The sequence below is a fragment of the Hipposideros armiger genome, unplaced genomic scaffold (genome assembly GCF_001890085.2).
Source record: "Hipposideros armiger isolate ML-2016 unplaced genomic scaffold, ASM189008v1 scaffold_57, whole genome shotgun sequence".
In the NCBI taxonomy this organism is placed as follows: Eukaryota; Metazoa; Chordata; class Mammalia; order Chiroptera; family Hipposideridae; genus Hipposideros; species Hipposideros armiger.
In genome coordinates this window covers 887,727-901,587 of record NW_017731407.1, presented here as the reverse complement: position 1 = coordinate 901,587, position 13,861 = coordinate 887,727, and the positions used below count along the sequence as shown (strand labels likewise).

The window sequence follows — 13,861 nt, the reverse complement described above, 5'->3', positions numbered from 1 at the left end:
GCTTCTGACTGGAGGGAGGATGTTGATCCACAGTAGGATTTGCCTTTGCCCTCTACTTCCATGAGTATCAAGCTTCACTCAATCCCACTTCGGCAGCCATAGACCTCCCTCTCAGGTCCTTCAGTCCCTCAACATGCCCACAGTACAGGCCCCTGAGTCCCTCAGGGTAGCAAAGAGAGGAAGCCTGGCACTTAGCTCACATCACTATTTGGTAGAAAGGATATAGGAGCAGAGCTGATGTGGGGAAGAGTATCCTCCTTCTGTCATCACCCCAGCTAGAGAAGGGCTTCCCTTGAAGTGCCTCTTGACCAACTGAGAGTAGGCTCCAACAGACCAATGAATGGGAAATTTTGGTATATCAAACTTAAAAAAAATACTTCTTAATTAAGGGAGAGAAAAGGAACATTAACTGATTCATGTATTTATGTAATCATTTCAGGTAAGGCTAAAAATGTTAAATAACATAAATAAATGTCTTTTGTTCTATTGAATGCAAATGAAGAAGAGCAGAACAAGCTGCCATTTTAAATTAGGAGGGAAACGATGTATTAGGTTGAATCAGATGAAATTGCTGTTATTCAACCATTTTACCAATGTTTGACTATTTTAACACAAGAAAATATCAATTACTTATGGTTCAGCCTAAAATTGATGTTTTAAAGACATTTCTGATAGTGTTTTTCTGCTGTAGATGAATAATATATGTTAGTCTAAATTTTTCTTTTATATTATTGTCAATTCACACTGCCAGTAGAGTACATTGGGTGCCTGGTGATATCAAAGAAAATTTCTATAATAAAATCTATGCATAGATGCATCTGGTTATGATTTGCCTTTCCTTTTTTCCAATTGCATAATTTAAGTTGCCGCATAATTCTTTTTCCTTTTATTCCATTCCATATGGTGGCAGAACAACTACCAAAAGATGAATACTTTCAGTACCTTTCATATCAAAGCTGCAGCTTTCACATTCTGTTCTATTGATACTGCATTTTGGCAATGGATAAAGGGACACAGTTGAAGTCCCTGCTCATAATTGGTTTTATTTGGGAAAGATTTTCTTTGAACTAGTGACCACCCGTGATTTTATAATTATCAGAATTTAACCTGCTCAGCATTTCTTGTAGGAAATATTCACAATTCACTTCCTTGCTTTTAGAAAAAGAAAAGAAAAGAAAAACTATGGCCTGTTAGAGAACTCCATTTTGTCTGGGAGTATTCCATGTGGGATTGCTCTAAGACAGTGCTAAAGCTGTATTTGTCTGGTACCCTTTCAAGCACAATCTTCAAAACGATTTTACTTTCTCAGAACCCTACAAAAAAGAAAACTTGAGAGAATTTTGCTTTTCTGAAAAGTGAGACAATTCCAGTGTAAGTTTTCTGAGATGATTTAGCTTATACACAAGCTACAGACAAAGCATTAAAGCTTTCTGCAGAGTACTCTTTTTTCCTTTTCTTTTTTTAAAAACCACTTTCTTGAAACATCCACATACCATACAATTCACCCATTTAAAATGTGCTATGGTTTTCGATGTGTAACATTAATTTTTAAAAACTGTAGTAAAATACAACATATAATTTGCCATTTTAATCATTTTTACATGCACAATTCAGTGGCATTAATTACATTCATAATGTTGCACAACCATCACCGTTATCTACTTTCACAACTTTTCATCACCTTAAGCAGAAACTACAGAGAGTAGTTTGAAATTCTTGTGGCTGTATGAGTTTAGAAAGCCGTCTGGACATTGGAAAGGTAGAACACTCCAAAGTTAAGTTTAAAGTCGCTGGCAGAAGTGTCTGTGGTAAGTGGCCCTGGCACCCATATATATATATATATATATATATATATATATATATATATATATATATATATATATATAAACTTTGCAAGGCCCTGCATAATCCCTAAACATACCATCAGTCAAACCTCTTTTCAACTGGGCTTGATTTTCCCACCCATGTGGGAAATAGACAGTGGGCGCTTTGTTTGCAGTGGCTTTGTTTGCTTGCAGCCATTGGTAAAATAAACATTACCTCAGATTGGAGATGTCCTTGGTAGAGCTTGGGGCGCCTGGGAAAGCAGATTCTATATAACCCAACACAGATGACTTCATCATGTTATCTAGTATAGACGCACCCTATTGAGGATAACCGCATTGCAGCATCCAGTGCAGATCCCAATAGGACTGATCTAGGTCATGAGATGTTAAGTGGGGAACTCCTCAGCCCTGGGAAGAGTGCTTAAGAAGGAATACTGAAGAGAAGCTTGCCCTCTCTTACTTTAGCCTGGCCTGATATGTCAATGAAGCTTCAAAGATACTTCAGGATCTTGACAGGCAGATCTACACTTACAAAAATTTCTCATAATTTCATGTTTGGACAGTATCGATGAGCTCTTCACTGAGTTCAGCCCACTGAGAACTAAAAATATACACAGTGAGTGATTGGATTAAAAAATTAGACTCATTTTGTGACCTAATTCACTAGAAACATAATTATAAAAAACTCTTTGTGGACATCGCAGTATTTTAAAATAGAAGAGGTAAGTTTTATATTTGTTGAATGAAGAAAGTATTAATAAATGGACATTATTAAATAGAAAGATTTAGTAGATAGCATGCTTATCCTGGTTCTTACTAATTATGCTGCAAGATGGGATATGTATAAATGAAATTTAAAGAACCTTATATCAAAGATTTAAGGATTTTATATCAGAAGCTTTACATCTCTCCTCCCTGTCCCCCTCCCCTACATCTTGCAGGAAATTATTAGCTGTTTGAATTCAGCATTTGATAAGCTTACCACAGCCCATGGAATGTTTTTGGAAACCTTCAATTCTTTTTTCACTATATTAGCAGGCATGTAAATGCCAGCTTATTAAATATAATTATGCAAGAGCAGAAACCTTATAGTCTATTCAAATAAATAAAGTGTAGACAAGAATCATAATCTTGGCCCAACCGAAACTCCATGTTAGGAAGGAAGGATTTGTTTGCTTCGCCTGCTCCCAAACCTCAAGCAATAAATCTCAAAAGCTTCAATATTTATTCAATAAAATGAATGGCTGAGTCATTTCAGAAGGACTCTGACAAGTGGACAAATGCTGCCATGGTGACATTTTGATATGCAGTGTGGTTACTGAGCCTTGCTGGTTTTCTCCCCTGCCATTAAAGCAAAATGACAAACCACCACGGGAAGTACCACACACAGCGTGCCTAAAACCAGAGGCAACTAGGGGAAAAAAAAAAAGATTTAATTAGCTGTTTTTAAAAGAGTACAGATTCCTATACATTCGTATCTGATTTATGGGTAAATTCCTTTTAAAATAAGAGAAAAACTATACTGAGACATCCTTCTTGTTAAGAAATAGAAACTATTATTAATCTGAAAAATGCCTCGGCTAGCATTTTTTTGTAAATGTTTTGTAAACATAGTTCTTGAGGAAAAAACATTTTTAACTTGGGAAGATAAAGATTTAAAATATTTTTAATAGGACATAAAATCACACTTCATTCTTTGCTAAATAATATAATAAAATATTGCATATGGCCATAATGAAAATAAAATTCAATATGTGTAGTCAAATACTACTACTGTATATATTTAGATTTGTAAGGAGATGAGACTTTTTCTTAGGAAGTAATATGTACATTTGGCTATTACTTGATTTTAATATTCATTTGATGGAGCTATTTAACAATTATATATATTTTCTTTTCTTGATTCATATTAAAAACTCCAGATATATTAAGATCAGGTACAATCACATCAAAGCAATGAAAATAAATTATTTAAAAATATTAATGGGAAAATTCTTTTAAATACCTAGTTATGAATTTGTAAATTTATTTATGTGTAATCACCACTGTAGTGTTTTTCAATATTAGCTTTGTTAACTCAGGAGAAAAACTTTCTGCACTGCATCTAAAATACAGCTAGAGTAGGAAATCATTGTTTTTATTTTATTTCATTTTTTTCTGTCAATTATTGGAATTTTACTATGTACCAGACTTCACTATCTCATTCAATCCATACATAATCTTGTGCAGTAGGTATTATAAGAATCTCCATTATGCAGACAAGGAAACTACAGTGTGGAAGATTAATAAATTTATCTAGGTTTGCTTAATCTCACTACACTATACTATTACCACTTTGCATCATCTGGACTCATCCACGTAAATGCTTTTATTTTTGCTCTTCTATGCATTTAGAAGTAGAAACAGTGCTACTGATCTTATGAAGTCTGAGATATCATGTTCTATAAATGGACTTCTTGAGGAAAAACATTTTTAACTTAGGAAGATAAAGATTTAAAATATTTGCAGTAGACATTGTAAACATTGATGTCATTGAAACATTGTAAACATTGTAAACAGTAGATTGTAAACATCATACTTAATTCTCCTTTGCTTTTTACATACTAATGTTAGAAAAATTAAATATTGAGAGTATAGACACTTAAAAAAGGGAGACATAACCAAGAACAAAAAAACTGAAATATTAATTTCACATAAAAAAAGCAAGACAGAAAAAGGTTTTGATGTTATTTTTTTGTTTGTTTGTTTGTTTTTGTTTTTGTTTTTTGTCATCAACTTTCTGTTTTACAATTCTAAAATGCCACCTNTAGATGAAAACTAGCCTCGCAAATACTATTCTTAAATTCTTTAGCTAGGTAGTTGGTACATATAGAAGAAATAGTTATGTGTTTATAATTAAGTAGACTATGGCTTGAAATGTTTTGTTTCCTATGATCTTTACCATTACTATGGCCACATAAGTAAATCTATGCAGGTGAATACCCTAGAACCTGTAGCCTGCTTGTGTTGTGCATCGTCCTCTGATGACCTCAGATGGTGCTTACCTGATAAAATATAAATAAAAATTATATTTATTCATTCTACAAATATTAATTAAGTACCTACTCTGTTTCACGCCCTGTTTTAAGCACTTGGGATATGTGGTGAACAAACAGGCCCAAATCCTTGCTCTCATGGATCTTATAAATAAATGAGCTATAAATAAATAAATTAAATAAATAAATAAAACATTAGTGTGTTAGACAGTGATAAATTAAGGGAGGTAAAGTAAATAGAGGAGGAGGTTGGAGTGTTTTGGGTTGAGGGAGTTTGCATTGGTAATAGGGTGGGTAAGGAGAGGCCTTGTTGAAAAGGTGATAGACTAACACAGGCCTGAAGAAAGTGAGTGTGTGAGCCATGTTGGAATCTGGGAGCCAGGCAAAAGGAACAACCAAGTACCAGCCAGGTCCCTAGGAGGAATTGCGCCTAGTGTATTGGAGGAACAGCAAGGTCAGCATGACTGGAGTGGGTTGCACAAGGACTCACAGCAGGAGATGAGGTTAGAGGGAGCCAAATTAGATAGGACTTGATAGGCCATTGCCAGGACTTGGGCTTTTACTCTGAGCAAGATGGAAAACCATGGGAGGGTTTTTAGCAGAGGAGGACATTATCTACCTTTTAAAAGGATCCCTTAGGAGGGTTAAGGTAGAAGCAAGGAGATCAGTTAGGAGGCGACTGCAGTAACTCAGGCAAGAGGGAGGTTGGCTTGAACCAGAGAGATCAAATGCCAGATTGATTGGGACTAGACATACTTGATTTAAAAATATTTTTTCAAAGCACCCAAATTTGTGAGGTTGATCAATTTTCGTTTTAAAGATGTTTTCCACTGGTTCCTTCTTACATACTTTGATCGGCGAGTCTGTATTTAAGGTCCCTTTTCCCCATTAATTCTAAATAAACCACACTTACCACTGCAGCAATTGTTGTATATAAGTCAAGTTTCCCTTCTCACCATGTTTTATTTACAGTTAAGGTTCAGCTGAACCCCCCTCCCCTCCCCTCTTTCTTTCTAAACTTTAATCCCATCTGACTTCTAAATCCCTTCAGAATTATTTGAAGCAAAGAATGCCTGCTGACTTCAAAGAGCAGTTCACATTTGGATTTACTCGGTGGGGTATATCGCAAGAGTAGTGGAACCTTCCTTCCTTTCCATGCAGAATAGTGTGTTTGGCAGTGATATATGCTGAACAGTAAGCAGTCTGTTAAAAAAAGGAACATGCTGAAACTTTTTGATTTGTTGTTTTGAAAAGGACTTATTTTCCTTTGGAGTACTTTTCAATCCTAAATCTAATCTGTTATTTTGTAGCATTGATTTGTATTAATAGAAACTTGATTAACTTTCCTTTCATTACTCTGTCCTTAAGGTCATACTACAGATTCGATTATCTATGTAGCATAACATAATATAAATGAATATTTGGTTTGTAAAGATTTCTACATCTTATTGTTTTAGTCATTTCTTGAAAGGTAGATAATTTACTACACCAGTCCTCAAAAGAAAATCCCTTGTGTGTTATTCTTGGCTTTGTCAAAGATGATTTATATAGGCCCTATAATTAATGCTGATACAAAAGAAGACATTAGCTTGAGAAAGAATAATTCTTTGTATAAAAATATTATGGTTGCTCATAAGGCGAAGTCATAAAATCATCACCTAATCTTGTCTAGTAAAATACATATGCTAGCCGTTCTACATTATTTGGTTTCTAGCAACTGGATGGGATAAAGTTTAGAGGTTAATGTGATGTGAATATGCAGAAGGGTTTAGAGTATAAATTCTTTTTTTCTTCCTCCCTTGTCCTACTTTCCATGAGCCATATTCACCTTTCTCTAAATATCTGCCCTTTGCCCTTTACCCATTAAAGTTAGTTTCGTAAGAACTGGAAGTAGGGACTGCTATTATTGGTTGGGTGTATGTTCTGAGAGCACCCAAATGCATTGCTAAAAGACTGGAAAACTTCAACAAGGAGATAGTGATAAGAACGGTAACATCTACATCTTTCAATGTTTATGAAGTTAAGGCAGTCTGTACAAAACTGACATTTCAATAGCTATATCAACTGTTGTCAAAGCGTGGTCTTCAGATCCTTGCTGATCCCCAGAATTCCTTCATAGAGTCCTCAAGGTGAAAAGTATTTTTGCAGTATTTCTGAGAAGTTATTTGCCTTGTTCATTGTGTTACCATTTGCACTCATAGTGAATCCTTAGCATGAATCAAGGCAATGGCACCAAACTAGACTAGTTGTCATTGTATTGTCCAATAATGCATACTCAATTAAAAAAAAAAANAAAGGACAGCAACTTGTCTGTCCCCCTTCCCCCATTCCCCAATAAAAAAACAAAAAACCCCGTACAATGGTGTTCTTACTACATGGGTCAAACTTTTCCTCAGTTATCTCAAAGTGCTTCATTCCAATCAGTCTATGAATAGGTTTCTGAGACACCTATTAAACTTCTATTGTTCACCTTATTTCCTCCTTGAAATCTTCGCCCCATCACTGTCATATGCCCGAAATACTTTCTCCTTTTCACCTACGTAACCTATTTTTAATCACTCAAATGACATTTTAAATTTCTCTTCTTAGAAACTTTCCAGATTCATGAAAAGAAGACTAATGTCTTTATTTAAAGGAAGCTCTCCTGGATCACACTCATCTCTTGGATCTCCACTTGGTATTTTTAGCCTTGCCCCTAATTTTCAATCTTGATTACTTGTCATCATTGACCTTTTCAGGCACATTTTGTAATTTATTTCTCAGTGGTCTTATTTCTCTACAAAGCACATATTCTCATGTTTATTTGCATTAAAAAATGAAATCAGATATTTTCTGATTTAATAATTGGTATTGCCATACATGAATTGCAAAAAACAAACAAATACCAAAAACCCAGCTCTTCTGACCTCATCAAGATGGGCATTTCAATAAAATATATTAAATTTTTAAATTAAAATTTGTAACATATATTTTGATCAGTTGTGAATAATTGCAATAATTATTCAGAAAAAAAAATATACCACTCCAATTATCTAGCAATCTCAGTTTTGGGAATCTAAAGAAATAAAAGCACCTTCATTTAAAGATATAGTTGTGATGATATTCATAGCAAAATGCAAAACATGGGGAAAATCTTGACCATAAGTAGGAGAATGGCTTAATTATGGGACATCTGTTCTGGGGAACATTATATAGCTAGCTACATAAAATAATGAGTAACATCTATAAGACTATAAGGGATATCCATGATACACTAAGAAATGAAAAAAGGCAAGGCAACATGAAGAGTAATAGGCATAGTATAAACCAATTTTAAAAACCACAATAATCAACAACCTCCCAAGTATTTTAAATATATCCATGGATATATATGTGTATACACACATATACATATACACACACACAAAAAAGGTTTGGAAAGAAACACAAGTGTGTTATCTCAGGAAACGGGCAGGAAAAACTTCCTAATATATTTCTACATTCTCTTACAACTTGGATTGAGAAAAAGATAACAGATTTGCATGTTTTTCAATATTAAAAATGGAACCATGGATTTAGAAATAACAAAAAATTCAAGTATTCGCTTAACAATTTAAAAAGTTAACATCCACCAATATGGTACAGATTTCTGTGAAAAGAAAAAATGGGGGCTGGGGAAATGGGGAGGAAAGGAAAATACAAGATAAAATGGCACTGAGTTTATTTCAATTCGCGTTATAATTTATTTTGGATTACGTTATGCAAAATCAAATTAGAACTTACCGTACAGCAGTACTGAAGGGCTATGGCATTTAAAGTGTCTCCTTCCTGTATATCTTTTGTTAACACTATAATGTCATCGAGTCTATCTCTTGATGTACTTCTTCGGATTTTCTCTTTTCCTCTGGATCGAAGCTCATACACTTCAGCATCCTCCTCTAACATGTCACTCTCCGTACAATTTCCAAATGCGTGTACTTGACCACTTGAATGAACTCCTGGAAGAGGAAAACTACGATTCTGATGCCTCCCTGCCATAATGTCAAAATCTGGGGGAAAAGAAGGCAGAGAAAACTCTGTAATGTAGTTGATCCATTTGACTTTTACATGAATTCGGGACACGTTTATCTTTTGTTTTTTTAAAGGATGGTTTTAGTTATTTAAAAATTTAGGTTAAAGTTTTATAGCTGTTGAAATACAGTGAACATGTGGCAGTGGAGACAATGGAATGGGACAAAGAGGTAATCCATTTTTATAGACCATATATCACAAAACATGTAAGGGTGATTACATTTTAACTAGGACAGCTTGCTATAATTTTTTTTTAGATTAAAAAAATTAAGTTCTCCTTATTCTGAGTATGTGAAAAATATTAAATAATTTTGTATTATGTCTTAAGAACTTGTGATCATATATGTACAATTTATAGTTCTGATGGAATCAAATGTTTTATAGGTACACAATAATACTTTTATGAACCCAAAACTTTTTGGCTTGTTCTGCATTTTAAGTTGAGGTGGAGTTGAAATACATTTTGTATTCCTACCTACTTTCTTGTATCATGCTGATGTGAGAGTGTATTTAGTGCAGTAGGTACCTTCTGTATAGGTCATGATTTTGCTCTCAACCAGGCGTTTTTCTTCTCTGGAAGCCTGTCACCAAACTTTAACTTATCAAAATACTCACCAAAATCAATTTACAGTCCATAAAGACAGAAAAGATTTTAAGTCACTACACACATTTCTACTTCAGAGAAGATATTGTAAGATTGACTTGAGAGCTGACCTAAGTTAAAAACATGTCAATTAATACTTTTTAATTGCATACTCACTCTCAACTCACCTTCAAGTTGGTCTATTCTCATTAAAACAAATATGAGAACATAAACTAATTCCACATTCACATTCACAGTTTTAGCTTCATATTAATTGTTCACATAAGAAAGGATAGATTGCTTTCAGTTATTGTTGTGAAAGATGGAGAAAAGTGGACAAGTAGAAAGGCATTTTGGAGATAAAATACTTAGGACTTAATAATATAGCTCAGGAAGAGTGGAAAGAAGTTAAAAATCATGCTAGGATTTCTGCTTTGCATCAGAGTAAATGGTGATGCTGTTCTTTAAGATACAGAACACTGGAAGAAGAGCTTGGGGGAAGGGCGCAGCGAATATGATCATAAACTCTAAGACAGCCCAAATGAATATCAAGTAGCTCAGCGGGCTATATAGTTAAATTCAGAAAGGTCTGGGTTAGAGAGATAATTTCATGACTCATCTTTCACCTAGGTGGAAACTTGAAGCTGTGGGTGTAAGTGAGATTACCTAGAGAATACAGAATAAGGAAAGAGGGTCTAAGACTGAGCCTTGAAGAACTGCTATTATTTAGTATCTGGGTGAAGGATAATCAGCATGCAAATAAAGAAAAGGAGTGTTCAGAGAAGGAGGAAACCATGCTGGTCACGGAAGCCATAGCAAAATGATGTCTCAAAGGACTTAGTTCAGTTGTGAATATTACGGACAAGTACCAAGTGAAACAGAGAAGAAAAAAAATCAGAAAAGACCAACTCCAAAAGTCTGAATTTGTAATATGGATTATAACAGATTATACTTTTCTATGTAGGCACATACTTAGAAAATTTTTGGAATTATTTCACGTAATTGAATTCAACCCTTGAAAATCATTTTCTGACCTTGCTCTATGGCAACATTATAATGGTTTAAAACCTCAAGAATTTCAATTCAGACAATATAATGAATAGTTATAAGGTAGATTATTTCACCTGTTACTCCAGGTGCTACATTATTACCATGAACTGGGATTCCGAACTTGACAGCCACCAAACTGAAGAAATCTACCCACATTTTCCATCTCAAAAGCAGTTTTGAAGGCATGATCATACCTATTCTTTCAAGGAATTCTAACCAGTGACAAATTGATTAAACTTGTTTTAATACAATAATAAATTAAGAACGCTTTATTTTTGTTATGTGAAAGACTATCTCAACTTCACCTAAAATAGGTAAATTTTATTTCCATTTATTTAACCAAGTCTTTTCTATTCTGTATCTTTAATCTAGGAACTAAGAATCCGGTGGATTCATAGGCACATTTTATACATATGTACATTTTTCTAGGGAGAATACTGTTTTCACAGTCTTAGAAGTGTCCATGAGGGCCGGCCGAGTGGCTCAGTTGGTTAAGAGCTCGCTCAAGAGTTTGAGCTCTGAGCAACAGCGGTTCGAGTCCCGGCCCAAGCTGAGCTGCCAACAGGTGGCAGGATGGCTCAGCTAAAAAAAAAAAAAAAAGTGTCCATGACTTTAAAAAGAACCACTTAATATACAGTAATTTACATATGGCGATACTACTAACCCAGTTATGCTGCCCTTTACACTTTTCTCCCTCATAATTTGTTCTTCGAACCCCAAACTTGCTTAGTGCAGCTGAAAGTCATGCAGTAATGCTCAAAAGCCATTTCAGATATTTACATAACCTCTCTCTAATACTTGCTAAATAATACTTAAAGACTGAACATCTGTCTCCCTTTCACTTCCCGTTGTAATGAAATGCAGGCAGAATACCATAAACTAGTATTCTGCTTCTGAATAATCAAGAATTGGTTGTGTGTCTCATCCAAGTGAAAAACTAGACTTTGGCTCAGGCAGGCAATCAGCTGAGTCAACTATATAGAGATTAAAGGTACATAGTATTCAAATTAGCTGATCTGATTCAATTCTCTTCACCTGTCTTAATTCTCTTTAGGCAGGAAAAAAAGCAGGAAACCTCCCTTCAGAAAACTGAAACAAGCTTGCAGACTGCAGATTACAAAATCGGCTGTAGATTACAAAAAGTAACTACCAGTTGATACGGTGTTAAAAGCACTCATCAGCTCAGCCTGTAAATGTAAAGGGTTTCCCGAATCCCTTCGCTCTGTGTAGTAACTGCCGTTGGGTGTTTCGCTCTGACATTCCTTAAACAGGGAGCAATAAAGTACACGGTAGTTTTGCATCAGGACAAATCACAGGGACCGTATCCTCCAGAGCCAATTCAGGTTTTAAAAACGTAACCCTTCCGCCTCTGCATTACACACGTCTAGTTTTTCCTTTTCCTGTTATCCCCTGCGATGATTAAACCTCAGATTTTTGCCACACCATCACACTTGGACGATATGACAAGATGCCGCCTGCGAATATTCAACACAAACACTTAATTGTGGGAGAAATACAGAATTTGGGTGTAAAATTCGTTGCTCCTGCGATCGGGCACGTAAGGGTCCTTCCTCTGAGCCTCAGTTTCCCCCTATAACGTATCGAGAAGCTTTGGTTGGGTAGGTCTCAAAGGTCTCTCTACCTCAGGGTCTTTTTCAGCCGCCCCCGTCACACCTGTGGCCGAGGGCCCCGCGTCGCCTCTCGCGGGGGTGCAGCTGGAGCCCAATCCCGCCGTCCGGGACGGAGCCACTCCCCATCTCTCGCCGCCATCTTTACCTGTCCCGTTAGCAAGGGGGACGCGACGAGGAAACAGCTGCCAGGTCCGCCACCGCTGCCGTCCCGGGTAGGTTCATGACCAAGCCCCAGTTTCTAGCTGCCTCCGTGGTCCTCCTCCCCAGCCGCGGCCAACGTCTCCGCCTTCCGGGCCTTGCGCCGCCGCCACGTCCGCAAACCTGCCATGCGTCATCGCGTCAAGTGGGCGGGGGCGGAGGCGGGAAAAGGCGGGGGCGGAGGGAGCAAGGAGAGCCCACAGCTCGGGCTCCCCAACCACAGGCCTTCGCCGGGTGCGCAAGCGCAGAGACGCTGCCGGGACTAGGGGGCGGGGTCCGAGTTCCAACCCCTCCCCTGCCGTCTCACCTTTGGCCCCGCCCCGTCATCTCCAGGAGCGGGGCGCCGCCCGCCAAGTCCTCTGGCTAACCCGGAGACGGGGGCGATGTGCTGCCTCCATCAGTCTACACAGCACTGCCAAAACTGTCTAGAAAGCATTGAGTGGGGGGAGGTGCTGAGGCTTTGTCGGGAGCTGTTGTGCATTTCTTTTTTGTTTCATTTCGACGTTTGTAGAGTGGGGAAGAACGCCCAAAAGCACAGTGTTAACACCTATGTTTTAGAAAATTGTACTACGCTTATTACTCATCATGCTGAAGCCTCTAGACTTCTGCAGAAAAGGCAAAACGGGAGAAAATCCTCTGGGCGGCGAGGGACGGTTATTTCGTTCAGCCTTTGTGTTTATAGGTGAGGAAAGTGAGCCACCTAGAGTCAGGCCCTGGGAAATGTTTGCCCTCGAGCCTGCTTCTCAAACTGCCTATTCTGAATGAGACAAAGCTGTCTGCAGATTGTAGCTTAACTTACTTTGTTTTGAAAAATAATTGAAAGTCGTTGATAGTTACTGTTCGGGACTATGAGATATTAGTTTGTTAAATAACAAATTCTTGACTTCATACATGATTTTTCTCACAAATTTACTAAATGAGTACGATAATGTGTTTGGAATTTATGTAAATGAGCGTAAAGCGTTTTAATGATGTGCCTAAAGTCAACCCAGTGTTGAAGTTACAGACTTTGCGCTTTGACGACCGTGCTGTCTTATGACAATATACATTTGAAATCCAAACAGGCGGGGTGCACGATGCAGAGCACTTCTTTTCAGAATCTCTGAATATTTATGCATCATGAAGCCTTTGAAGCTTTGTTTTAAATTATTTTCAAAGAGTATGTTTTCTGGGAAGTGTCTCAGTAAATGTTAGGAATTCTGTATTGCAGTATTTTTCTTTTCTTTGTGGGGATAGGCGTCGTGCTTGACAATGCTACAAAAAGAACTGCAGGAGAGGAAGAATTAATTTTTTTTTTAAGTTTCTCCGAGTTCTGTGTGTTGTTGCCCTTGTGACACCCCTGTCTGTAACCATTTATCACTGCGACATTTTCTCATCACTAAACAAAGGATATATTCCCTACTTGATGTGTAAGGGCTTCAGCTGCTCAGCCTTCATGAATGTTAATGTGAATACAACCTTCTTTCTGCATATAGGTTACTTTTCTTA

General features: G+C 36.8%; 1 protein-coding gene across 2 annotated transcripts in view; it reads right to left on the bottom strand.

Moving 5' to 3' along the window:
* LYSMD3 (LysM domain containing 3) overlaps nucleotides 1-12,533 on the bottom strand; it is a 22,909-nt gene extending 10,376 nt beyond the window's left edge. Inside the window, exons 1-2 of one of the 2 annotated variants that reach the window (XM_019641138.1) lie at nucleotides 12,321-12,533; nucleotides 8,624-8,889 (exon numbers count right to left, since the gene is read on the bottom strand). In XM_019641138.1, coding sequence (XP_019496683.1) covers nucleotides 8,624-8,878 — 255 coding nt within the window. In that variant the 5' untranslated portion in view covers nucleotides 8,879-8,889; nucleotides 12,321-12,533. Of the gene's footprint in view, nucleotides 1-8,623; nucleotides 8,890-12,186; nucleotides 12,293-12,320 lie in introns of those variants that run through there. The other variant, XM_019641139.1, reaches the window with a different exon arrangement.
* Nucleotides 12,534-13,861: the final 1,328 nt, after the last annotated feature.